General features: G+C 40.5%; 1 protein-coding gene across 1 annotated transcript; it reads left to right on the top strand.

The window, feature by feature from the left end:
• Positions 1-1,761: 1,761 nt before the first annotated feature.
• On the top strand, positions 1,762-26,080 carry SYCP2L (synaptonemal complex protein 2 like). Its single transcript, XM_062498973.1, has 32 exons — positions 1,762-1,797; positions 3,063-3,087; positions 4,084-4,169; positions 4,302-4,390; positions 4,486-4,520; positions 5,217-5,359; positions 5,863-5,915; positions 6,284-6,329; positions 7,104-7,196; positions 7,286-7,346; positions 7,778-7,926; positions 8,763-8,823; positions 11,122-11,240; positions 11,667-11,736; positions 11,895-11,940; positions 12,620-12,665; positions 13,647-13,702; positions 15,239-15,287; positions 16,118-16,173; positions 16,784-16,838; positions 17,393-17,549; positions 18,214-18,263; positions 18,875-18,971; positions 19,383-19,474; positions 19,629-19,692; positions 21,278-21,409; positions 22,094-22,218; positions 22,711-22,805; positions 24,080-24,179; positions 24,260-24,318; positions 24,790-24,859; positions 26,024-26,080. Exons 1-32 carry the CDS (start codon positions 1,762-1,764, stop codon positions 26,078-26,080), a joined length of 2,472 nt encoding a protein of 823 aa, XP_062354957.1.
• Positions 26,081-27,377: the final 1,297 nt, after the last annotated feature.

Here is a 27,377-nt window from a genome sequence, read left to right as displayed (position 1 = left end):
GAGACTGTTTTAAGTCTCATTAAGACTGATGTTTCACTTCAGACCAAGTAATAAAATGAAAGTAGAGAAACAAATAATGTAAAACAAATAAACAGAAACTGGCAGCTTTAAACATAACATTGTAACTATTTTATCATAATTACTGCTGCTACAGTTTCAATGCCTGCTTATTTTATTCACTATTTGTTTCCTTCCCCTCCCTGTACAGCTCGAATCACTGCTCATTGATGCCTTTAAAGGGAAGGGGTTTCAAAAAATACACGATCTACTTCAAGAGAAGGAAGTAGAACCTCCCCAGAAATACAGTGAATCGCTCTTTAACCAGCTGGACAAAGCACTGAGAAAGGCGAGTGCCACAAATAATCTCAACTATCCTAACAACCAGCTCGGAGGGTAGCAGGCTAATGATGCGCAGAACTCTGTGTTTCTATAGGAGCTAGACAAGAATGAATTCGAGAATGTTTCACTGCTGCTGAAATGTATTCAGCTCTACCTTAAAAGTGATCTTCAAGAAGGGAAGAGCTTGTTTGTTGAGCAAGGGCTGGTAGCAAAGATGAGTATGACACTATATACAAGTTATTAATGTGATTTAAGGTTGTTTCCATCAGAAAAAGAACTCCAAGGAAGCAAAAACTAGAGGATGGCTTGTTGGCCACACAGAAACAAAATATTTTTTTAATGTATTGCGGGGAAAAAATGCTTACTTTCTTTTATTGCTTTTGGTATAGCAGCCAAATTTATGGCCCCACTTACTGCCTGATTTAAAGGGTTAGGTTGTTTGGGGTTTTTTTTTTAATCTGATAGTGGAAGGAGGGGATGAACTTCTATTAGTCCCATTAATGAAATGATGTAGGCTTTCTAGATGTACTTTAAATGCTCCAGCAAAATACAGTTCTAGTATTAGGATTCATGAGTAATTTTTGCTTTTGTGTTTTTAAAGTCTGAGATATTGTTTATAAAGGTCGCTCTCTAGATACTTAGCAAACCAGCTGCATTTAATCTGCAATTGTGTTTTATCTTCTGGCACTATATTGATTTCAGCTGGTAATAGTTGCAGTAGTAGAAATGCAATTGTGCCACAAGAATCTAACACAGCTACCAGGGACCAGGCAAGAAATCCTCTCTGCTAGCAGAGTTGTACTGAGAAGTCCTTGGTCCAAAATGTTATATTCCTGCCTTGTAGTTACACTTTTCAGGGATACAGTTGCTCAAAATGCCTGTAGGTTGATAAATTAATAAAATATTTCCAGTATAAGCTCTGTACTTCCAGTGGAGGGTAGATTTCTAGTTCATTTGTGTGATATTATGCAATGTTTAAAAACATAAAGTATTAGAATATTTACCTTGGATTGTCTTGAAAAATTTTACCGTATTTTGCTGGGAATTTATGTCCTCTAGAAATGTCTATAGGAGTTTTGGTGCCACTAGCAGCATATATTGTCTGAGCATCACGAGTGGGTGCTTTGGACAAGAAGGGAGGATAAAAGGAGGGCTAGGGAGAGAAAGGGGAAATGGCACTTTTCATGCCCTCCTAGTAAAATTTGAACTCCTTAAAGCCATGTAGCTTTTGACGCAGTACATGACTGTAGTTTAAAGAGTAAAAAAAACTCTGTAAAGTTCCCTACGGGCATGTATAGTTAAAGGATTATTAACTCCTCTTCCCAGTTTTTAACTCGTTCTTTTAACTTTTACCTGGTATCTTGGTTTGAAAGAGCAAGAGCATTTGTGACTGTCATCGACCCAAATGAGAATAAATTTTTGATGTTACTGCTTGAAGACTTCTTTGATTCTGCACTGGTATGTTTGTGCATTTAAGGGGATGGAGGGCTGTCTTTATTGGATAACTATTGTTCACAAACAGTTTCCTGTTAGAAAATAAATAATTGCAGAGTGCCCTAGGGCTGGGGGTGAGACTAGGATGAAGCCTAGATGGTGTGGTTGGGCAGTGTCCAGAAGCGTGCTTCAGGCTGGGGTCTGGCTGAGATTTGACACACTTGGGAGAAGCATATTCTTGTTGTCTAACTTGAAGCATTTATTTTTGTAGAAAAAATTGCAAGAAATTCTGGTGCATTTTGTAACTAAAAGCTTGTGAGCCAAAGCTCTCTTTAAAATCCACGAGTTACTGACACTGAGCTGTACTTTATGTGCAAAAGTATTTGCTAAAGTGGTCCTGGAAATTTGTTCCTACTCTGTTTGAAACAGGTGATTTAATTCTAAAGAATTATCTAACTTGCTTACGACTCTGATTTAGGTTTCAATCTAAAATATTCATGATTTTAAAGGTGTTAGAGGCCTAGTGATGTAACGTTTGTAATACAAAGGATCTTTTTTGGCTTTTTTCCTTAGGCTGTTGCTGTCTGTACCTTACTGGAACTGAGTCACTTTGTTCATCAGAATTCATATCAATACTTATGGCTCTTTTCAGGAGTTATGCTAAAAGATATTTGAGCAAAATCAAACTTTCTTCTTTCTCTACTAAACACATTAAAATTATAAAGTACCAGTTTATTTTCCCAAAAATTTAATTTATTTGTTCTCCTGCTATGTTTCTTCCGTGTGCTTTCACTGTGGAGGAAGAAGTGTTTCATATTGTGGAGTTGTTTTTAATTTTTTAAAGTTTTTTATTTTTAATTTTCCTCAAGGGACTTTAACACCCTTAGATTGTGGTATCTAGTACTGTAGTGTATAAACATAGAATGTGCTTTTACATAGGCCCACGTGTGTAATAAAAATAGGAGAACAATATCATGATTTTCCCTAGGCTTTCCGGGGAACCTGCGGGCACTGAGCTCTCAAGTGCTGCTGAAATCCCTGGGGGAAGTGGGTGCTTGGCTGCCTTTACACTCCCTGGGTGTTGCCAACCTGCACGATTAGGGTGACCATATGTGACATACCTGGATCAGGTGGCTTTTTTTGATGTGGGTTTACACTACTGTTCCATGTTATTCGGTATCTGAAAGTTGGGGGGTGAGGAAGGTGTGCATAAACAGCTTGGTACTTTGTGTACTGCTGTTCTTGGGTGGTGGTGTATTAATGAAGGCTTCTTTTACTCTTTCCATCAGGTAATTTGCAAATGCAGTAATGAAGGTCAGTAATTTTTTTTTCCCTTCCATTCCTCAGTAATCTCAATCTTAATCTTGGGAGCATATTTCTGTCTCCTTTCTCTTTCCAGCTTCCTACTGCAGTGTATATATATATTTATATATAAAATTCTCCAGCTGATTTCTCTTCAGTTAATTTTCATTTACGTTTATATTGGAGCACAAAACTTTTTTTTTCTCTTTGTTTTCTTGCTTTGTACAAAAAATTCTATCTCTGGTATCTTTTATTAAATGGGCAGCATCAAGCACTTCACTTGATCAGAGTAAGTGCCTTCTGAAAGGAGTTCGGTCTAGACAGTCTGTTCTTGCACCTCTGTTTGTTCTGGCACCAGACATCATTCCCTTGCTGAAAGCAACCCTCTCCACAGAATGGTATGGTAACTCCTTCAGCCTTCTGAACTCGGCAGAGGCATGTCTGTCTGTCTCTCCCATTTATTTCAGCAGCAAAACTTTATTCTGTGGCTGCAGCTGGTTTTGCGTTAGGGCAGGGGGAGAAGGTGCTTTCAGATAGTATCTGTGTGACCTGGCATCTAGGCTCACTATCCATGTAAAGATGAAGCATTGCACTGTGGGTCTGGTAATGTATGCTTATTTGTCCTTGCACCTTGTTCTACTGGGAGCAGAGTGGCACAAGCATCTTCTGGCTAATACTTTATTGGTTTGCTTTGTTGACTTTGACAAAACCTGTATATTCAGGTTTTTTTCTTGTGGCTAGTAATTGGCTGCCCTTTTCTGTGCCTCTTTAAATAATTACCAGGTCAGAAGTTAGTGTATCCGGAGCATTTATTTATTTATTTATTTATAGCTGGAAATTACCAGTTCCCCTTTCTGTCTAGGATTAGATGTCTAGTAGCTTTGTCTTAAAATGAACTTGCACCTGGGATATTTTTATTCCTTCAACACAAGAAGCTGTAGTCACTTCAGCTATTTTTATATGGACAGCAGCCCATTTCTAGCTGTACCTTTCAAATTATTTTTCTAGGGAAGAAAGAGCTAGTGAATTTATTTTTGCCTGAACTAGGGCACCTAGTGACAGAAACAAATCTTGGCTGCGCTCTGCATCTGGAGGTAAGATCCCTGCTGTGCGGAGAAAATCTGATACATTTGTGTGAAAGCTTGTGTAATTAGATAACAGATGTGAAACAATGTTATGGATTTATTTCCCTTCATTTTCTACCCCTTCTCTTGTGGGGGGGGAAGGCCTTGAGGACCCTCAACTCTATACTTGACAGTCTGCCACGGGAGGAGAGAAAGAAGTTCCCTCTCTCTGAGGAGATATGCTCACTCACGTAAGTGACTTTTCCCTCCAATGTACCTGAACACCCTCTCTCTACATTAAGAGTTAGTTGTTTCCATTTTAACTTGTGGCATTATGTTGTTTCAGGAAAGACCTTGCAAAAACCATACTGGAAGTTGGTGGTAAGAAATCCTCCGGCTTTACCTCATCTGCTTCTTTATTATAGATGAATTATAATTTAAATTATATTTCCTTGTCAAGAGTTGATTTTTTTAGGGAGGAAAGCCAGATGTGCTCTAACAAAATATAAATAAAAGTTAAATGCAGCAATACATTAGTTATTTCTGGTTGGTATTAGTAATGCATATTGACTAATCAGACAAGCTAAATCAATTTATTTAGAAGAGTAATTAGATTAGCTTTATGTATGTGTTTATGGAATATGCTGGCTGACAGTCTTAAAAAAATTGAATTTGAATTGCTTTGCCATGTTGTGGACAAAATTTAGTTAACAAGGTTAATGGCCACTTGAGCGAAATATTTTTTGTTTTCTCTTGACAATAACACTCTGTAGAGTATTGCCACAGTGTATAGTGGGCTGGTGATGAGACTCTGCTCCCATCCCCTTCCTGAACCCCAAGCACATCTCCCAGTGCACTCGTGCTTTGCAGCACTCCATACCTGGATCTCACTGGGCTGGAGGTGCTGAGGATGCCTGAGCCAACCCTTGGCTGTTGCCCTTCCCTGCTCTCCTCGGGGAAACCAAGGCTACAGGATGGATGGGGCTGTGCAGTATAAAATTGCAGGAGCAGCAACGCTGTAACCCTCTGTTATGGGGGAGGCATGATATTTATCCCGTGCTTATGTTTACCCGGCAGATTATGACCTTCAGGTTGCCCTTTCAGAAGCACTTTGTAGGTTAATGATAAAAAAATGGAGGGATGACCTTGTTCACCACTGGTTTGAAGATAACTATCTTGCTGAAGCTTTCAAAGAGATCAAGGATCGAGAATTTGAGACGGTGAGGGTCCTTATTTTGAAAACAACATACTTGGCAAGTCTGTATAGGGGCTAGTTTTGGTTATGTTAAACCAGGGTGTCCTTGCAAGAAGTTCCTACAAAACTAATTTTGTAAATACAAAGTTATTTGTGGATGGCATGTTTTATTCTTTTTTCCTCCCTGCCATTAATATGGTAAATAGTAAATGATACATTGTTAAAATAGCTCCTACTTCTAAGTCAGTTCTATTTTTTTATTTCACTTTTTATATGTAAAATAATGCATAAACAAGTTAATTTGCAGAGTTCATATTTAAATTCTTACTGGTTTTAAGTTGAGTCAGACCTTTTGTAGTAAATTGAGTGTTTCTTCCCAGTGATGTTTGGTGTCCCACTGACTAGTTTAAAGATTTTAACTGCACAGTAGAGGCTACAAAGCAAATAGTTATTCTACACAGTAGAAGAACTATTTGCAAATGAAAAGTAGCCTGATTTTTTTAAAATAATGTGTAATTTGTCTTGAAGGACTGCAGAAAGTTTCTTAACCTACTAAATGAAAGGCTTGGAGATAAAAGAAGGTAAGCTGGGAACAAGTAGAATAAATTGGTGACATCATTACATCATTACTGCAGAGGGGAATAAATAGAATTGTAAAATGGATTGTCTTATATTAAAAAATTCTACATTGCTTGTGAAAAATCAAGTTGTTTTTAAGAAGGAAATTTTATGCATTTTTATGGTGATTCTTTTGAAAGTAAAATCAATGAAGATAATGTATCACTGCTAAAATACTGTAGTCTAGCTTATCCAAGCTTAATTTAAATTTAGAAAATTTTAAATTATTTTTTGAACAATGATTGGTTACTAATCTTATTAAAAATAAAGTAATTGAAGTCCAACTCTAATGTTGAATGTATCATGTGTATCCTATCTGCTTCTCTTCCAGTGTCTTCTCATTTCCTTGCGTATCTGCTTTTGCTGACATGAATGAGGTAATAGCCTTTAAAGCTCTCACATTCCCTACAATGTTATGGCTGCTGAAATGTTGCATTTTGTAGTAAATGTTTTTTTTTTTTTTTTTTTTTTTTCCCTGTCTCTTTTTCATTGAAGAGCTTAGTTTCTTGGAGCATAGAGTGTAACCTTCTGTTCTAGCTGGGAAGTTTGCTTGTTTGTCACTTAGCTCCCAACTCACTGCTGCTGACTTCGCTGTTGTATCAGTCAAGTGATAGAGGCAACGCTCCTCTTCAGGGTGATGACAGAAGAGAGTTCTAAAAAGCAACAGGAGCACAGGGCAACAGTGAGTCCTCTGGCAGAGCTGTTTTCAGGCTGCCAGAAAATAAGATTAGCCTGATGCCGCTGGAGAAGAGTTGCAGATCCTGCAGTTTGCTGCTCTGGCCTCCAATTGAATGAGCCATGGCACCACTCCTGATGGTCATATTGAATCAAACCTGTGCAGATGGCAGCTGGTTCCACTGCTTCTGATTAATTCAAATGCTGAGAAACAGAGCTTCCACAGCTCCTTTCCTGGCACGAGCATGCGAGTGTTGCTTCTCCCTTGGTTGAAGTAGAGCCACATCTGATGTAGGTGTGGTTGGGTGAGCAGTGGGCTGGCACCCCACAGGGTGATCTGAACTCTTCTTTCTGCAATAGGTACAGATGTTTACGTAGGGTAACGCTTCCCAGTTTTCTCTCATTAAAGGAAATTGGGAGTGATACAGCAGTTGTGGGGCTTTTGGGGGAACAATTGTGCCACTCTTCTTCCCCAGGTGAAGAAGCCATCAGATGAGAAACTGGAGGAGTTTTGGATTGATTTCAATTCTGGCAGCCAGAGTGTGACTTTCTATGTGGATTGTGATGAGGTAATAGCAAAGCCCAGGTGGCCTTGGGTTAGCCTAAGTCGGTGGGCACTCCCTCAGCCTTTCTGACCCAATGGCTTTGGTTTTCAAAGGGAGCTCTTTGGGACTCTGTGAGGCTGTCAAAAGAAAGCATCAGCAGTTACAGTGTGAAGGGTAAGATTTTTCCAACAACGTTATCCTGTTTGGCTGGGGGTCCATAAGACACATGAAATAAACCTTAAATCTCACTATCACCAAGGTTTTCCTGTCTATTCTCCTTCTTCTCTGTGTTGTCCTTTGGTCATCCTGCACTAGCTTTGCTTGTTGGACTGTGTGTGAACCCATTCTGCACCATGACCTGCCCTCCCTACCCAAGCAGGACAGCTTGAGATGTCAGTTTATAGGTGTGCTAGGGAACAGCATTACAGAGACTCAACAGGAAAGAAATGAGAGAACAGAGTAACTGGAAATGCAAGGGCAAGATGTAAAAGATTGTTTTAAAAATCCCACTTACTCAGAAATTTTTGGGTTAAGAGAAGGATGTCTTGATCTAAACCAAATGTAATTGATTGTTTGGTTTTTTGTTTGTTTGTTTTTTTACACAGAGAAGGATAGACAAAAGATTGTTAAAATTTTGATGATGACACCCACTACTCTTAACAAAATAGAAGCTACAAAAGTCAAACTGGTTTTCAGTGCTGAGTTTGAAATATTGAGTGTACTTAGAAAAGTCCTGGGAGATGAAAAACTGATGGTAAGTTCTAATATATGTGGTTTTCTCTTACCTTTGTTTTACACTGGACAAAACCATTCAGGTTTGTGGGATTTGTTTTGTGGTTTCTTTATTTTCTCTGTGCCTCTTTATTATATCTTTGTCTTCTCACTGTGGATTTATACCAGCCTATATAGATTTTTTTAAGCTTTGACCTGGAAGAGAAATTAGGTGTTTTAGGAAGGAAGTTTCAAGGTACATGAATTTATGGTTTAAAAGCTGTCAGGTTAGAATTATTTTTTAATTAAATTCCTTGTGTTATTCCCTGGGTTTCTGAAGAAGGAAAATAAAGCCTATAGCATTTAATTGCATAACTTTAAGTAAGAACATGCTCTTATATATGGCTCTAAGTGTTGCATTGCACAGGATGAGCAATTTGCTACACAAAAACCTAGAGGTGTGCTGAAAAATGCTAATTTTAGACTGACTTTGTAGATAAGAGTTCAAGACAAAGAATAGAGTACTTCTAAAGTTTCAAGCATTTTTATTAGCCAATGTAAAAACAGAAATTGTGTGTGATTTTTTTTTTTTTTCCCCCTCCCCCCAAATGTTAGTGTAGTCACTTTTTGATTTGTAATTAATCCACAGTCTGTAGTGTTTGCAGAAAAGCTTACATGAGAGTAAATAACCATAATATAGTGGTTGTTGTTTGCCCTTAAAGGAGCCAAGACCTTTCCAAATGACCAACTCAATTAGTATGCACTGATTTGTTGCTGGGAATTTGCAACTGTTAGTTATATTACTAAGTAGCTGACTTTATTAAATGAAGATTACTCTTTCTAACACCACTTTCATATGAGGTTAATTCATACCAACAGATAGTTGAGTCTGAAGATGAGACTGTTCACACTGGGAAGGAAGTCATGCAGAATGAAGCAGGTGATTTTTTTTTTTAATTGTGTTATTTAGTTAAATTTAATATTGGTTTTCAAATTATTGTTTCACTTGTAGTCCACAGCTTACAGTTAAGTTCACTTAAAATAAAAGAAAAAGAAAAAAAAAACCCAGAACAAAAAACCAAGCAATGCCCAAGATCAGTCTTCTACTGTTCTGGCCTTGTGAGCTTGGTAACTCTGCTTGTGGCAGATGCTGAGTCCCTCCTAGCCCAGGGAGGGAGGGCTGGGTACCATGGCAATGTGCTGCTGGGGTAGCACGGGCAGGGGAATGCTCATGGAGACAGGGTCAGTGTGCTGGCAGGTGGCCTGGCAAGGCACATTTCAGCTGCTGGCTGACTTCTGACGTGCAGGGTGTGCAGAAGTGTTTCTCCATTTGCAGGACCCCCCTTCCTCCCCTCTGGCTTTCCTGATGCCTTGTTTCTGATTTGGCTGTGCCATGTGGGTACCTGCAGAGGAGGTGGTGGCTTTGTGACCTTCTGAAAGCACAGGTTCTCTGATGGGGTAGTGCTTACACCTTAACAAGCTCTCCTATGTGCAGTGGGGTGCATCTGGTAGGGCAACCTCTACTAAAGCTTCCTGCAAGGAGGAAACTTCTGTTTCTTCTGAACAAGGTGATGTGCTAGAAAATTATGTGCTCCTGTCCCCAAGTGCAGTGGATGATGCCTTGGAGGTGCAAGAACAGCTTGGGGGGCAGAAGTGCAGACCTGCAATCCCTATTTGTGGGTAAAGGTGAGCAGCAGCCCAGATCCTCTGCAGGAGGTGACCTGCTGCTCTAGATACCTTGTGCTGCAGCGCAAGGTATCTGTGTGTGCCCCAGCTACAAAAGCACTTGTTTGCCTTAAGGCAGGACAGGCTCTTAGCTGCACCTGGAAGAGCCTTTATTTCCTTATTCTCATCACCCTACAGCCAATGCTTTGTGTTTCTTTGAACTGGGCACGTTAAGTTTTCCATCATCATATGGTGGTGCTTCCTGTGCTGTGAACATCTGCAAGGCATCTTCTTTCAGGACCGTTCGTCAGTTTTATTGTGTTCTAAATTTGGTGGTTTTTGAGGTAATTTGGAGCCTGAAATACAGATAAATGTGTCATTTCTGTGTCTGATCTAAAGGAAGGTCTAAGCCCAGCACTTGCCAAAGAAAGAGAAAATAACTCTTTTCTTTCCTTCTCATGCTCTGAAATACTTCTGTAAGTCCCCACAAACCAGGTCACAGCCTTAAAGAAAAGCTGCTTGCAGCAAAAAAGCAGGAGATGTGCGTGAACAAAAAACAAAATTGGTTTTAGTTAGGAAATGCTTCCTCAGCTTGACTTTGATATCAAGATTTTTGGGAGCTGGTGTGGTTGTTATTCTGTTGTGTTTTTTTCTTTTTTTCTTTTCTTTTTTTATGGTGATCTTTTAACTTTGGAGGCTGGGATTTGTCCTTGCTCCAAAACTGCCTGTATTTCAGGTTTTAGAGTGATAACTTTTTGTGTGGATCCTTTACTGGTGTAACTTGCTTGAGAGATATTTTCATATCTAAGGCTGTGAAATCACAGTTCTTTCTACTGCTACCACCTACTGTCTTGAAAACAAATGAGGTTTGAAGAGCTCTTAGGATAGCTAATATTCTTTATGTGACAATGTTAAAAAGAAATTTTCAATTTCCTCTAAGTTCCTGCACATTTCAGATTTCTCTGGGTGAATACTTGAAAGAACCACTTCCAGCTCTAAATGTCTGGGCCAGTAACTTCTTCAGTTACAGCCTAAAATCAGCTAGAATGGAATTCCTCCAGCTTCTGGAGATGCAGATGAGCTAGGAGTTCCTTTGTCAGTGCCCACCATGGAGCGCACAGACGTGCAAGGTGAGCACTGCTGCTTGAAGCAGTCAAGGAGTACAAAGGGCAGAAGGTAGCCATCTACAGTGAAACAAATATTTCAGTGCCTGATAGAGATTCAGTGGAGGGAAACCCAAATGGTGCAAGATGCCCCTGCTTTAGTTGGACTCAAAGGCTTGCTCCATGCCTTCCAGAGCTTAGGAGTTAAGGTAGCAATACAAGCAAGCATTAAGATGATAAACTTGCATTCATTCTGTATTGATGAGTTTATATGTTGTTCATTTTGCATTGCAATTCTTTGTTGGGTACTTGGAAGATATTTTGGCTTGTTTTGTGAAGTGTGAGGTTGAGATGTGCCTGGAAGGTTGTACTGCTTCAATATGTGTATGCATGTATGGGAATGGAAAGAAGGGGTGGTGAGTGTGTTCAGTTACTGCAATGACATTCTCACCCTGGTTTCTGTTCTGCAGAAACACCTGTGCCCTCTAATGCACAGAGGAGGAAAGATCCTTCAAACTCTGGAAATGTGGAGACCCAAAAAGACAACTTAACCTCTCAGCACAGACAGCAGTTAACAGGAACTGGAGCAGTGAGTGTTTGGTGTATGATGGAATAGTCCTTGTGTGCCCCTTTTCCCTTCCTCCAGTCTGTTTTTTTTTCCTTTTTTTTCTTCAATTTTTTTTACAGGTATGACTAAAACCTTATTTCAAAGAAAACTGCTTTGTATCTATTTAGCTCACATACTTGTGTCCAGAGGTGCCATTTTGGCAAAATTGCTTGAAAAAGAAGAAAAATAAATTACTTCCTCTTGCAAGAGGACAGTGGGATGCTCTTAGTGACAAATCCATATTGTCACTTGCACACTGTTTAAAAGGTCTTTACATGTGGACCGACAATGATGAACTTGCCATGCAGCTTTTGCCACAGGCTACCACTAAAAAATCTGTTTCTAAAATCCCCCACTTTTCTATTGATCATATGTGTATTTTTTTCATGGTTTCATGTCTCCAAGCAGAAAATGGTCAACTCTGGTATTGCCATGGTTACAGTGAGCCAGCAGACTGACCTGGAAGGTGCTAACCAAGGTCAGGCATGGTTCCCTTCAGTACCTTAAGTCTGACCCAATTAAATGTCACCCAGGTGACATGCTGAAGGCTCTGCTTTTGTGGGTCTTCCAGCAAAAGTAGATAAAGTTTCACAGTAGCTCCAGAGCATAAAACTATAGTTTCCTTGCCTTCTCCAGAAAAAAACTCCAAAACTCCATCTCCAGTGATGAAAGCTAAGCCTAGGTGAGTGTCTTGCAGACAGAAAGTTGCAAAGTGAGGTCTTTTTTGTTTGTTTTTTTTTTTTTTTTTTTTTTTTTTTGTGTGTGTGTGTTTGGGTATTTGTTTTTCTGCTGGGGTTTTAATGCATGCAATTTTGAGGTTATTCCATCAATTATTAAATAGAAGATGGCTTTGCCACCTGGATATCAAGGCTGTTTGCCCGGAGTTACGGCACTTTGGACTTGTTGAACAGTGATGTTTGGTTACTAGATTGGAGTCTGCTTTGGTGTGACTTTTTTTCTCATGGTGGATTTAGTCCAAATGCAAGGTAAACCCACTGAGCTGGGCTCACTGGGCTGATTTACAAGAGAGTTCAACTTCAGCTGTGAAACCTGAGCTTGCCAAATGTGAGATTGCTCATAATGGGCACCAAACTTGGTAAAAAATGATGTGAATTTGAATTTACCTTGGCTTGCATTCATCTTTTTTTTCCCCAGACCTTTGCAGGACAGAATTTCTTGTAGTTAAGGTTCTGGACTTCTGTAGAACTATTGATTAGCTTTCTTCCCTACACATAAAAACCACTGCTTTGGTGCTAATTGGTGCAAGTTCTGGTTTTTTTCCCTATTTTCCCCCCTTTAGTACTTCATAAACATTTTGGTCTTTAGATGAACAGTTCCCTCACGTGTCCTATTGTCCACAGAGAGAAGCCCCTAGAAGAAGCCCCTATGGATGAGCTGCTGCCAAAAGTATGTGTTCCTTGGGGGTCCCCCAAGTGAAGAGATATAGCATGGGGAAGAGTCATTCTGGTGGAATTGCAGAAGAAGGCTGGGATGGGTTGTCCCACTCGTGCCATTGGGCAGTGTCCTGAGCCCACAGAATGTCACACCTGATGTGCTGTGCCACTTTGCACCACGAGTGAGCTGTGGAGGCAACAGCTGCCAGCCCCATTCTAGAGAGGCCCAGCCAAGTGATTCAAGGTCATTGGAGTTTATTCAGCTTGTATACAACCCAAAAGTGATGTATTGTGCTTGTGTCCAGAGGTACAGTGGTGTGTGGGACATAGTTGCATGTCACAAGACTTGCACACTCACCTCAAGAGGGAATGTTTGCTTCCTGAATAGAAGCAAGCCTTGGAAGTCTATAGATGTGTTTATTCAGTTTTGTATCTGGGCTCAATGACTCTCATGTAGGACCTTGCAACCTGGGTAAATTAGCAAGTAACTGAAAGTAACCTGTAGTTGCACTTAGGAAGTTCTATTGTTATGTCCATGTATTAAAAAAATAAGTCAGTGCACTATGTGAGAAAATTTAAATTCCCAATGCAATATTTTTAAGTTTAGATACTTAGATAATAAATCACATTTTAGACTTGCTCTTGGGTTTGTTTCCAGGTGCTAGTTTTCCAGGTTTTTTTGTTTTTAAATATTTTTTTACTGCTCATTCAGTTGTTTTGTAGCAGATGTCCACTGTACAGTGAATTCAGAGTTTTTGAACAACTTTCTATCCCCCCCCACCACCACACCCACTTTGCCCCCCAATTTCAGCTCTGTGAGTCCCATGCTTTGTGGTAGGAAAGTACCACAGCCAACGGTTGCACCTGCAAAGTTGTTGTAGAGGGAGGAAGGAAGTTTCCTGGCACACCTTTTCTCTGCTTGTGGCAGGCTCTAGAATCAGCAAATGACTTTGGGTATTGTTGTTTTAAATCCTGCAACTCTTCTTTTCCAAAGGATGTTGCCAGCAAAAAGAGAAACAGGAAAACAGCCAAGAAGAGGGCTGAAGAAAGGTATGGCAGACCAGCCCCTGTGCCCATGTAGGAGCAGTTGTACCAGGTCATTTTGGACCTTTCCTATCACTCAGGGAGGAAGGGGGCTCCCCGTGGGGGATGGCCTGTATGTACCTAGAACAGGCAGTATAATAAGTATGAGGCAATGAAGGGTCATAACTTGTCTCTGTAGGACCCTTTGGGTCCCCAAAATGACAAAAATCTCAGAAGCTAGTCCGCCAAAAGTGCCTCTACCCGTGAATACTATGTCATGGCATGCTGGCTTTTTTCTTGCCCAACCATAAATCCTCCAGGGAGTTGAGTTCTGAGCGCCAACTTCTTTCAAAAATATGGAAGTTTTCTCCAGTATTGTCCCAGTTCCTTGGCATCGTGTGTCCTAGGGTTTCAGGATGGCCTCTTTCTCGATTTATTCTCTTCCCTCGCACCCACCCATTCTTCTGTTTGCATTTAAAGCTGGGGGCACTGCAGGAACAAGCACTTGGGTGTTTGGGGGCCCTATGCAGCCTGTGGCACTGGAAGTCTGCCTTGTTGAGCCCTCCTCCTGTGCTCTGCCAAGTGTTGTGGTCAAGTTAATGCCTGCTGCTGAGCAGGATGGCAAATGACCCATGTGTGGGGATCTCTGCTTCCCTCCATGGGGGTCCTGCTTCAGCCTACTCTTAGCTCAAAAAACCTCCCCAAACCCCAAGTGCTTAGATATTTTTTTAATTTTTTTTTTTTTTTTTTACTGACTGTAGGTAAAAATAAGTCTTGATGCGGGGCTTCATTTGTTTTGCGTGGTGTAAGACTATTAGATGCAGCAAATAGCAGTTTTAAAACAGGAGCAGCAGTGCAAAAGTTAAAGGGTGAAGAACTTCTTAGCTTGGTCATTCTGCTCCCTCTAGTGTTTCATCTGGAAATGAAAACTTCCTTCGGGAAGCTTTGGCGAGGAACTCAGTTCTTTAGTCTTCTTATGCTTTTACTAGTAAAAAGAGGTACTGTATGTTGAGCAATTGTAGGATTTTTCAGAAATAGTTACGATTGGGAGAAAGCCATAAAGGTACAGTTAAGTTGAAATGTTGGAAGACGTGAAAACAAGATCTGGATGTACAGAGAGAAGAGATTAGAGAACAAATATTAAGTGCTAGAATTTTCAAAAGGGAATAAAATAGAATTTTTAAAATGCTTCTGACATTATATTTCCACTCATTACTTCTTCCTGCCATGTACTATTATGGGCAATGTGAGAACTAAAAGTCTTCTTTATATATATGTTCTTATTTATAAATCAGGGATGGGTTAATTTCTGTGTTTTGAATGTTTCTTAAAAGAGTTACTATTATAAGAGTGAGAATGAAGACAGAGAGCAATAAGACTAAGTAGAAAAGGACTAAGTATTTTTAGAAGCTTAGAAAACAGCCGCTTTTAGGCATATAAGTTTTCTGAGGAGAGGGGGCTCTCAAAGAAAACAGTGTTAACACCCCCCCCTATTCTTAATGAAATTCTATAAGGTGGTTCTTCATTTTTTTTTGTCATTGCCATATTTACATTGTCTTGCAGAAAGGAACTCTATGACTTTGAAAACTCAGACTCCTCAAGTCATGAAAAGGTAAAGTTGAGACAGAAGCTCGGCACCTAATGGCATATTAACTTGAAGGGGGGGACATAATTTGCTGCAGAAATGCTGTGAGGATGTTATAGCAACGTGGACAATGTTAATCTGAAATATTTTGGTTTTGCTTTCTCTGTATGGTGAAAATGGAATTTTTTTTTTTTTTGAGTGGTAAGAAAACTACATGAATTTTGTAGTAGGTGATGCATGATAACACCAACAGGCATTTGAGCTGTTGATTCAGTGAAGCCATGGGATGTTTCTGATTCAGAGCCAACCTCTGTGATTCACTGAATATCAAAAGCAGATTGCTGAGCATCTGTTTTGCACAAAACTTTTGTTGGAAATTCTGCTTGACTTATATTTGCAGACTCTCAAAAAAAAAAAAAAAACAAACAAACAAAAAAAAAAAAACCGCAAAGGACATGGCCCGATCCTTTCTATTGCCACTGGGTGTCAGCATAAATCCCTGCTCCATGGCACCCTTCCCCAGCGGCCTCTTCCAAGGCTGTCCAGGGGCCCTGCACGGTGCTTGCGGTGCTGCTGCCAGAGCTGCTATTGAGTCCAATGATATGCCTTGTGGAGCTGGGGCTTAAAATGAACGTCATTCATAAACCAAGGAAAAGAGAAAGGAACTCTGCTTAAGGCTCAAATATTGGTCTGCTATAATTGATGGCACTGTTTCAATCAACCAATCCCATTCCATTAAAAAAGTGGAATTTCCGAGCGGGACTTGTAATCTGTTTCCCTTCTGAATTCTGATATATTTTCAATATGTAGAGGTTTTAATGGGGCAACTGTACTCTAATACAACTCTCTGCTTTCAGGTTGCTGAAGCCAAAGGAAAAATTCTTGCCCAGAAAATTTCTTTGCCAAGTCAGAGGTACAGGATTATACATTCAGTGCTTATGAACCTTTTGCTATGTGCATAAGAGTTCACAGCTTTGGTTAAGATCTTGTAAGTTAGGACGAAAAGGCTGTGTGATTTTTCCGAACACAGCAGTTCCTTGCTTAGCTACCACACTTTCTGTGGATGTTATTGATGCTAATATATAAACAGGTACCTGAGAATATAAAGGTTGCTGGAGAGAATAGTGACTCTTGTCAGCTTTGACAGTAAGATTCTAACTCTTAAACATCATCCTTTCCTGACCATACACCAACATTACTGATGTAATTTTTGAGAAATACTTGAACTCCCTGCCTTGCTTTGGCTGCCTTCCAGTCATAGCAGGCTTCCAGGGACTTGCCACCTCTATGTATGCAGATTAATTTTTATTTTAAAAAGTGCTGCTTTCTAGATATCCCTGAATTGCTACTTTGGAAATCCAGGCAAAGAAAAATTTGGCTGTTGTGTGCTGTTCTACAGTTTGATTCTTCTGCTGAACTCTTAAGGGGCTTCCTGCCACTTCTATTTGTGCCCATTCTGCAGTGTTGTGGTGTGTCATTGCTGTCTTTGCTACTCTAATTTGTGTCTTTGTGTTACTTGGCAGGACTTATGAAACGAGAAGCAAGAACAAGGCATTAAACAGTCTTGAGAGAAGGCAGGTAGGTTGTCTATGCTTTTGCATCCCTAGAGCCTTTAATTATTGCCTCTTTGAATGCTATGTATTTCTACCTGTACGAATCCGTTGTACCCATAAAGAAGCTGGAGTTTAAGGCCTACCCAGTGCAGAGATGGAGGAATGTGATTCTGGTAGCCTCTAAATGCTCTGCCTGTCATTTTGAAAGCAGTGCTCAGGATTCACCATCACTGCCAGACCAGCTAGTGAATTGTCTGTGTTACCTGTTCCCCCCTGAGGTGCTGCTGGATGCAGCTCAGACATACTGAGGCTTTCCTCCTTGCAAGAGTGCTCTTATTTTAGGCACAGGAGAGGGGAAAGACAAGGAGGATACTGTAAAAACCCCATGCTGGCAAAAGGCAAGCATCTGCCTCGTAGTGTTTTGATGCAGCTGTTTCAACAGCTGGCTGCAGCTGTTTTGGCAGATTTCACAGCTTTTCATGTTGCACTATGGACAGGAAGAAATGGGATAACTTGGTAGCCACTGAAATGGGATGGCTGAGGGGCTTCTGAGTGAACAGGACTTAACTGTGTCTTTAGTCCAGTTACAGGAAACATCTTTTCTCTGAAAGCAACAATGAGAATACAAGCCCTGCTCAGAGTGAGAAAAGCTGGATCCTTGACTCTCAGATACAGTCGGTGCCAAAATATGTTGACTATAGCCGAAAAAGACCCAGGGTGAGAAGTAAATTAAAAGGTGAGCCTAGTCCCCTACTAACACTTAGCTATGCACGATGTACTGTTCTGCAGAAAAGCAAATAATGAAAAAAGAAAAGCTTATGATGGTTTGTGAAAGGAGGGTTTGGCCAAATCCTGGCCCTCCTGAGTAGGAGACCTGACCAACAGCAGACTTCCCCTGCAGCCATGCTCCAGGGCTGTCTGCTGCTGTCACCACCAAATGGAAACCAAATTGTCCTGAACGAGATGGAATGTTTCCTATTCATGGAGAAATTATGTTTGCTCAGGGAGCTGTTGGATTCTGTGCATATTAAAAAGCAAAAGAAAGTTGAACTTCAAATTATTCTTTATACTGGGTTTCCAGGGCAGTTGTTCTCACTCCAGTGTGAGCCCACATGTCTTGCGTGGGACTTGGGGACTGTCAGACAAGATGCTGAGCCTGTCTTTTGGGTTTTAAATTATTTTTTGGCTGGATGCAGTGAGTTGTGTATGTTTGCACTGTTGCATGTGTCTTTGTTAGAGGTGTTTTTTTGAAACTTAATGGAAGTGTTCTGAAGTTTTATCTTTTAAATATCTAGAAAACCAAAATTAAAGAGGTTGTGTGTCATTGTGGCTAACTCAGTTAACTAAATACAGTACACAGTTTATATTACCAGTGACCAGGGAAGCTTTTCTTCTTGCAGTGCTTCCAGTATCTTCTGCAAGTAGTGGTAGTGACTACGAGTCAAAGAAGGTAAGAATGTTTTATGCTTTAGTGCCTCAGATTAAAAAACATTATGGATGTAAAATGTGTACTAATGAGTGAGAATTAAATAAACTGGTGTTATTTTAATTCTCAATTATTGTGATGGAGAGATTTGTCTGCTAAGTGCTGTTGAGATTCTTTTGGTCCAATAGGGGAGGTCTTGGGAAAACATGGTAAACTTCTTAGGAAAAATTGTTAAATGCTGGATATCAAATACATATGTGTGTATGTATATATTTGTATATACATATTTGGAATACAGAAAGTCTGGGGGAAAAAAACCTCTGGAACTAGTAGTCACACTAAATGCTTTTACTTTCCCCTGGGAAACTTTTCTTTCTTGACTACAATGCTTCTGTTCTGCTTGTGGGAAACATCATCAAATGTACATCTCCAATGCCTGAAGGGAGAACTCTTGCATGCATTGAAATTCAGGGCACAGGTCTCCTTCAGTGCTGGACAGAGCCATCAGTATGTTAGACATATTTTAAGTACATATCTACTCTTAGTGTATTTTGGAAACAAACCAACCATCCAAAACACCACCCCAACCCCTACTAGTAATGTTTAAATAATGCTTAGACTTTGTTTTGTTTTAGGAGGGAGAATCAAGGCGAAGAGCTCAAAAGGAGATGCTAAAGAAAAAAAGTGCGTTTAGCTTCAAGGGAGATGATTTACCCACAGTGGATCTTGCTGGTACTTTTATTTTCATCTTCTTCAGTGCATTGGAAGAGTTTTGAGACGTGTGGGTCTGTAGTTTTTGGATGAGTTTTTTTGGTGGTGGATTTTTGTTTTTGATTTTGCTACTTTTCCTTCACATTTTTCCATAAATATTCACCTTGTAATATATCTTTGTAATGGCTATGAGGGGTAGATACTGTTTCTTGTATGAGGAGAAGTTAAGATGGTGCTATTGAGACGTGAATGAATGAACTTAACTGACAACCACCAAGAAAACAGCCTTTGGACTGAGTCTGAGCCACCACCTCTTCCCTGTGTGATAAGAGGGTAGTGGGCTTGGGTTTTATTTTGTCATTAAATTGAGATTTACAGTCAATACGGGATTCAAGCCCTGTTGCCTGTGTCATTTATTAATCTCTCACACAGATGAAACGCTCTCAGAGGAGATTGGAGGGAGTCCACTGCTAGTTAGTGTGTCTGCCAGGAGCCCTTCCAGTGATGTGGAGAAGCCCACACAGGTGCAGAATGCAGTGCTTAGCCTCCTTCCAGTCTCCTGCTACCTCTCTCTGAAGCCAGTGTATTGTGTCCCTTTGCTTCCCGTAACAAGACACATCCCTGGCAGCTTGTCTGCAGTGTGGGTACCTTCTTATTTTCTTTTCTTTCTCTCCTTAGAAGTTTCATGGTGCACCGGACAAATTATTGAGGGAGGAAGACAGTGCCAAGCGGAAGGACTCAGGTTTGGTACTCTTGATAACACGGAAGAGTTGGTTAAAAGCAGAAAGAGGTGGTGCCAAAGCTGTTATTTTCTTTCAAAGACAAATTGACACTAACTTTTTTGAGTTGCTGTGTGGTGGGTTTTTTTGTTGCTTTTGTTGGGTTTTTTTTTTTTTTTGCTAAATTCTGTTCCTCTGTTTTGTATCTATCATGGCAGACTGTGGTAAGATGCTTTTACTTACATTCCTGAACACATTGCTAACACTTAAAATTTGCCCTTGATTATAAGGGGACTTGTAGTGTAGGTGGGAATTTATAAGCTGAAGACCTAGGAGACCCACAAGACAATTTTTAATGTTTCAAAAGTAGACTGCCACTTCAGTTTAAACAAACAAGCATCCCTTCAAGTTGTTGATATTCTTTATGCCTAAGAACATGGATGAAAACCATTGCTATAAGCATTTGTTAAATGGGAACTTGAATAGTGCTTATTACTGCTGTAGCTCTTTTAATAGGTAAGTGGTACTGCAGGATCCTTTTTTAAAATGAAACTGGACTTTCATAAACTAACTTGAAAGTGCAGCACAGTCTCTTTGTTGTTGAAAATAACTGAACTTCAAGTCAAACAGCAATGGTGTTGTTTTCATCCTAGTAATTCTCAGTGCTGATGTAGTTCTAAGAGTCTGAATTACTGTTGTGACTATGAAGTGAGTCACTGAAGTTTTGGTCTTGGACAAAATCATCCTCTTTTTTCATGAGCTGGCTCTGTTTGTGTTCCCAGTATATGTTTTACCTGTCCAGCATTTTCTGAATACACCTTTACTGCAATAACACATCATCTTAATTTTGAGGGAAGACAGATGCTGAAGACTTCATTTTTGTCACTGTTTGCTGTATAGCCTTACAGTTGGAGAGGAGTTGTTGCCATGCAAAGGCCCAAGCAGGGTTGTACTCAGAAATTTCAGATGTGGTCTCTGACTCTGTGAACCTGAAATCTACTCCAGGGTGCTTTTCTTGGTCTGACTGTCCCCCTTGTTCTGGGCCCCACCACCTTCTATTCTGCCCTATGGAGACTCCAGGGAGATGATTTGCCAAACAGACAATGTGCTGAGCTGAAAAAGCACACAATGAGATAAAAGGATGGGGCTCTAGTTTATTTCTTTGGTTTTTAGCAAATTTGCCTTAAAGTAGAGGCTGCAGTTTTGGTTTGAATTGTTTGGATTGATTCAATTTTATTTTCAAAACTTTTTTTTTATAAGCAGTTTGAGAACTTGGGTTGGAAAACGGAATGGGAAAAAACTGGACACCAGAGGTTTTCAATGGTTAGAGTAGAAGGCCAAGAAATGAAGTTATCCTTAAGATGGAGACATGGAAGCTTTCCAAATACCTATATAATATTAGGCAGGCTAGTTACCTGCTTTTGCAAGGGAAGATGCTTGCAGGTGAAGTCTTTTCATGTCCTGTGTGGTGCCAGACCATAAAATGAGGCTGCCTCCTTTTCTGAAGCATTGATGATTCCAGTGGTGGTTTCTCCTTGAGCAGGCACTGTCATGTACCTCATGTAAAAGAACAGATTTCTTCTGAAATACGGTCTGTTCTCTTTCTAGATACATTGAGTGGCACTATCATAAAAAAGCCTAAATTTTCTAGTTTGGAGGAAAATCACTTGCCCTCTGAGATTAATCATGCACCAAAGAAAATGTCTGTTTCAGTAGAAGAGGAAGTGGAGATGCAGAAAGGTAAAATCTAGTGCTTAAATACTATCAGCTTTTCTTCTGTTGTGGTAGAAATCATAGTCACATGGAAGCTTGAAGAGTTGTATTTGTAGAGAGGCCAAATTCTTTAAAATCCAAAAGTCAAATTAGCAGGAGGCATTGCACCGCTGCCAATGACAGTGGATACTGTGTATGTAGAAGTGCGAATAAAGAAATTTAGGTTCCACTTAGTCAGCTGCTCCATGACATCCACATTTTCTAGTCTATCTGAATAGTGATTTTTCCAGAGCTATTTAAAAACCCATCCAACACAGGAGCTGAAGAAAAACCATGCGGGTAATGGGAAAAGTAACTGCAAAATATTGCTAACTGAGCACTAAGAGGATCAGGCTTTCCCTGTAATGCATAAGCAGAAGACAGAAAGCAGTGGTGGCCTCACTATTTTTTGCCTTTATTCTGTGCATTTGCCTTGGCATCAGTAAATATCTCTTTGTGTTGCTCTATTGTGCCTTTCCTTCTCTGCTGCTCTCTGGGCATTTTTGAGCCAGTTTCCCTCCTGCTTGTGAGCTCTAGAAGAAGCAGCCCCAAATTCCAGCTCCATAACAGAAGTTGTTGCTCACATGGATGGTAATCCCATCAGTAGCAAGAAGGTTTATATTCCAGGAAGTCTTCCAGCATGATGCTAACTGTGCATGTGCTTCCTCCTAGGTCAGGAAATGGATGCTAGCACAGACGATGTGTTCTTCTCCAAGATGCTTCGTGAAGACTTGAGTGATTCAGGAGTGATTTTTGCCTTTGAAAGTTTTATTGGCCAACTGAAGAAATTGTTCTGGGTAATGTGAGCTCTTTCGACGTATGTAGCAATTGATCATGTTATGTGTAATTACCTCTTTATCTCAGGGAGAGTTGATGTAAATATCCCATCTTTAGTTTGTGTTTGAGAGTAGAGCTTTGGTGGCAGTGTCTGTTAGTCTGGAACTCCTAGAAATAGTCTACAGAACTTGTATATTCTGAGAAGTGTTACAGGGAAGGCAAAAACAGAAATTTTAACTAGGTTTTTCCTAACACAGCACTGCCCTGAAAGTCACATGGGTTACCTCAAGGCTTGTTGGTGTCACTGCTGTGCCTGAATTAAATCAGATCATATGATATCTGTAGCACTGTGTGTCATCTTATTGCAGATTAAATTTGGTTTAAGATGGTTTCTTCTAAGATGAAAGGCAACCTGCAGAGTAACTTGTTTTCCAGGGGAAAGTTTTGCAAGCTAGACCTCTAGGTTCTGGCTTGTGCCATGGCCTATCCCTAACTGTGCATCCCATGGCTAGTCCCGATACAAAAGGATTGAGATCAACACACAAGACGCCCTGAGATCTTCAGAGAAGAACTTGTCTACCCTGCTGAACCAGATACACAAGTGCAGGTAAGTGGTCTAGTGCTGGCTGAAAACAGCTCCAGTTTTGTGTCAGTTTTGGTTACTAGGGAAGGCCAACCTGAGAGCTGGTTATTGTGCTTATGGCTTGTACTGTAAAATAGCTTCTGTGTATCTTTTTTTTCTTTTGCTTTTGTGTGAGAAGAGTTTCAGATATATAACTCATGTGATTGATCCTAATATTCCTGTAGGAGAAGAGGATGGGTTAATTCATGCAAAACAAGCTTGAGTTGCAAGCAGGTGATGGAGCAGTCCTTGGTCTGTCTTCTGGTTGTCATCAACTTAGTAGCTTCTATTTCTAAATCTTTTGAGAAAGAAGCCAGGCTGTGACTTGCTTAATGAAGTGCAGAAAAGAAGGGACCTCTCAGATCCTGAATTTCTTAGACAGGAGTTAGATTAAAAAAAAAATTCTAATATTTTTGGATTTGCTATAAGTGAGATACTTACATCTTATACCGTACTTGTAACTCTATAAGGCCTCTGTACCTTTTACACATTCACTTATTAGGATTTAGATCAAATGTAATATGAAATAGTCTTTCAAGTTAAAAATCCCTGGTATCAATGGGACCTCTATGAGTAGAATTTGGTGTCATTAAGGTACATGGAGAAGTCTGAGTTCCAAAAGAAAAAAAATGTGATGTTTTGTGGTGGAAGATATGGGTAGATGGCAGTGAGATGCTTCAGTGTTTGGTTGCCAAGTAAGTAACTTTCATCCAACCAGGGTCACAGGATAGTGGATGCAGGGTTGTGTCAAATTTTTCCCACCTCAATGCAGCTGGGAATGGTGGCAAAGTCAATAAGGATGTTGCAACCACAACCCTTCTTAAGGTTTAGAAATGGCTGGCATCCTGTGGCAACACTACATACCAAATCCATGGCAGGAAAATCCAGAGAGATTGTTTGTATCAAGATAGAATCATAGAATGGTTTGGGTTGGAAGAAGTCTTCAGCACAGGAAATCTCTGAAGGCTGGGAGAGTATGCAGTGCAAGTATTGTGCTAAGAATTCTTTTGTATTCTCTGTCTAGGTCCTCTGTTGCTGGCTGCTATTTGGGACAGCTATTGAGCCATATTTATCTGCACTGTGACTTTGGTGCAGCTGTTCACATGCTCTGTGGCATATCTGAGAACAAATCTACCCCATGTAGCACACCAGTGAAATTTTCTTCTGCCTCAAGTTAGGCTTGGTGCTGAAGGGGTTGTTGTCTGCCTTGTGTGACTGCACATTGAAGTGTCAAAATTGTTTCTGCTCTCTATCACTAGGCTGAATAAGTTTGAGACCTTCCAGAAGATTGTTGTTGAAGAGCTTGCCAATCTTGAGAAGGAAACTCAGATTCTGGCAGCCATGGAGAAGGATGCACTGGTGTGTTCAGCGTCTTTTGTGCCAGCCCAAAAAGGTGCTCCTTCCCAGGTAATGGGAATTTTCTTTGGGGATCTTTTTAGGATTTCTGGAATGCACAGCTGCTCAAACTGAACATGTTCTGCAACCAGCAAAAGCAAAGGTATGTCTCTGCCAGCTGTCCTGCATGCTCACAAGTCCTCTCTCATGGTCACAGAGGGCACTGGTTAGGCTGGTGGTACTCTTGCTGATAGATGGGAAAGAATTCTACACCTAGTATGGCATCTTCACTTAGTGTACACTGATTGAGTTTTTGTGGCCTTGTGAGGGTTTTCAATTGGAATTAGAGTGTAATGAGGGAGCTCTGTATGGGAAGTTGTGTGGGAGAGGACCGTTGCTCAGGAGAGATGTACTGGGATCTGGTAGAGCACACAATGCACCCTCTCAACATGACTGTGTCTACGGTCAGAGGAGGTGAAAAGAGGTGATAATTTCCTGTATAAAAGACACTGTTGGCATAAATGCTGAGCAAAAACCTGTCATTCTCAGGTTTATTTTCGGTGGCAAATACAGTCGTTCTAGCTTCACCAGTAAGTGCTTCATGAAAAACTAGTTAAGATCACTTTTCTTTCAGAATGGAATCTGTTGACTCAGCCCTGGGTGAAACAGCCAGAAGTTTTGCTGACAGTGCGCAGAATACAACGGTATGTGTGATACAAAAGCATCTCCCTATGGATAGAGTCTGAGCTCTGGCCTGACTGGTGTTAGAAGTGAGAAAATGAAATTGAAGTCCTGGGTGGGGGGAAGCCTTTGGTTGGCTGGTTCGTGGGGTTGGTTCTTCATGGGACTTCTGGTTCTGATGCATGGAAAACATTGAGAAGGAAATACTTGATAAGGGCAAGAGGTCAAACAGTATTTGCCTAGGGGAGAAAATGAAGACAAGGGCCATCAGGCAGTGATGTTTCTCCTGGGTTCACAGTCTGGGGCAGTTTCTGTGTGGTTTGTGACCCTCAGTGCATTTGCCCTTGGAGTTGTGCATCCATGACAGCCTGTGGCTAAGGGCTCTGCAGTCTAACAACACCTTGCATGCTTTCTCTCATCTGATCTTTGGGCCTGGTAACTTCTAGCCTTGATGCATTCAAGTTTGATTTTTATAAAACAATCTTTTTTTATTTAACTTACATCCTGGTTAAATATTCTCTTGAAATTCCTAAGCTCTCCGGAGTCTATTTTATGCCCTAGTTTTAATTTGTAAATTAGGACTAATACTTGGCTAACTTGGATGCAACGCTTAGTTTCCATCTGGTTCACCCCATCAAAGGGATGTGTATTTTTGCTACTGCTGCTGTTTCAGGTCTATGTGCAGATCTGATGGCTTTGAGAGTTGAGCATTTCTGCAATAAGGCTGATGGATTACTGCTGTGTGTGGGATGCCATGTGCCTGCACTTGACAGGGCTGAGAAAGCTCACTGTGTTGAAGGAACAACTATACTTGTGGTCACCAGAGTGGACTGGGCCTGGGATTTTAGAAAAGATGATGAATACTAAGGGCTTGTGTATTTTTAGCAGTAAAAGTTGGAATCCCGAGCCTTTCCAAAGGGAAAAGTTTCCATTATGAGCATTGAGTTGCTGAGGGACTCAGGTGTTCCTGAATAAGGACACTTAAAGAACAGCAGGGCTGAGAAAGGAGCACTTGTGCCATGGGAGCTGCTCATACTGCAGCATTTGTTCCAGGGATTGCTTGAGAATTAATAGTTGAGTCTAAACATGCTTCCGGGATCTTTGCAATTTCTTATCTTGAACATTTGCAATGTTTGTATAAATTTTTGTGATGCTTTCTCTTACTCTCTTTTTGTTCTTCCCTGCAGTATGAACACTCAGTGAAGAAGGCAGAAGAAAACGTATTCATTGTTCCTTCTGATTAGAAAACCTCTGAATTCATTATTGCTGATGACGTTTGAGCATTTTGTATGCAGCACAGAGAAGATGGTTCTGTGAAGGATGTTGGTCTATTTTAAATGAAAAGAAAAAAGAGAAGGAAAAAGCATTATGTTGAGCCTTTGTTTTGCCTGAAAAGGATATATAGTGCCAAGTGGTCCAGTTGTGATTCCTGTATGGATAACAAGATTTCTGAAAAATTGCAAGATTGTCTCCATTATAAATAAAAGAAATTTAAAAAATTAACTCCAGATAATGATATAGCCTTCAAATTGATGGAAATATTGGCTTACTTTTACTGTTCTGCTAACACCTTTATCAAGTGTAAAAGTGCGTAACAATTGATTCAAAGTAAAAAGTTGTTTGCATCGGATAACAATCTCACTCTTTCCTTCAAATTGATGCACTGAGAGTGTCTGGAAAGGTACTCCAGAGTCCTGTGTACCCCTAACATGGGCTGTGTTAGGTATAACCTCTCCTGTGGGCACATAAGTGTGGGAGCTGCTGGCCTGACACCTCTGCTGCTCAATTCTGGCTTGCAGAGCTGCAAACAGAGAGGGGTCTGTTGGCCCGATGCCTGATGGCAAGCTGGAGACTGCAGAGGGCAAGAAATTCAGAGAACTGAGCAGAAAATGGCACGTGAAGCAGAACAAATTATTTTTGTAGCCAGTGACTTTTGCCTCTGAGGAGAGTTCAGAATACAGTGAACAATATGCTAGGATTAGACAAAACAGCATCACAGGTGTCTGGAAAGTAAGCAGCAGATAACTATGCTATCTAATATTGTCCTCTGCTGTGACAGAGTTCCCCAGATTATAGTTGCTCTTCACAAGAGTGTGTTCTTGCAAAACCAGCACTAGTGCTAATGCACCTTAATGAATTTGTGAGAACGTGGCAGGTTTCCAGTCTTTGGGTTTCTACCTCCTTAACTTATAGAACTAGCCTCAGATTGCTGTATGGGTTGGAGTTGAGGGAACCCTCCCCTGCGCAAAATGTACCTTCATAACAGAAACCCAAGGCCTGACAGGGTTTGTTTCATAACTGAAATGTAGCTGATGCTGTTCCTGCTTGAGAAGGTCACACAGGGTAGCACTAGTACAGAGAACAGCAAGGAGCTGCTGTTGCAATTGCTTTACCATTTCATGCTTATTCCTTTATCTTAAGTAGTCCTGACTAGGGTTGGCGTGAGCTGAAGTTTGTTTGTTCACATCAAGACACACTTGGTGCTTTCCTCCTGGGGTGGTTTAAAAGAAAATACCTCTTCAACCCTGCCCTTTCCAAAGG

The sequence above is a fragment of the Cinclus cinclus genome, chromosome 1, assembly GCF_963662255.1.
Source record: "Cinclus cinclus chromosome 1, bCinCin1.1, whole genome shotgun sequence".
NCBI lineage: Eukaryota > Metazoa > Chordata > Aves > Passeriformes > Cinclidae > Cinclus > Cinclus cinclus.
This window is presented reverse-complemented; position numbering and strand designations above follow the sequence as displayed.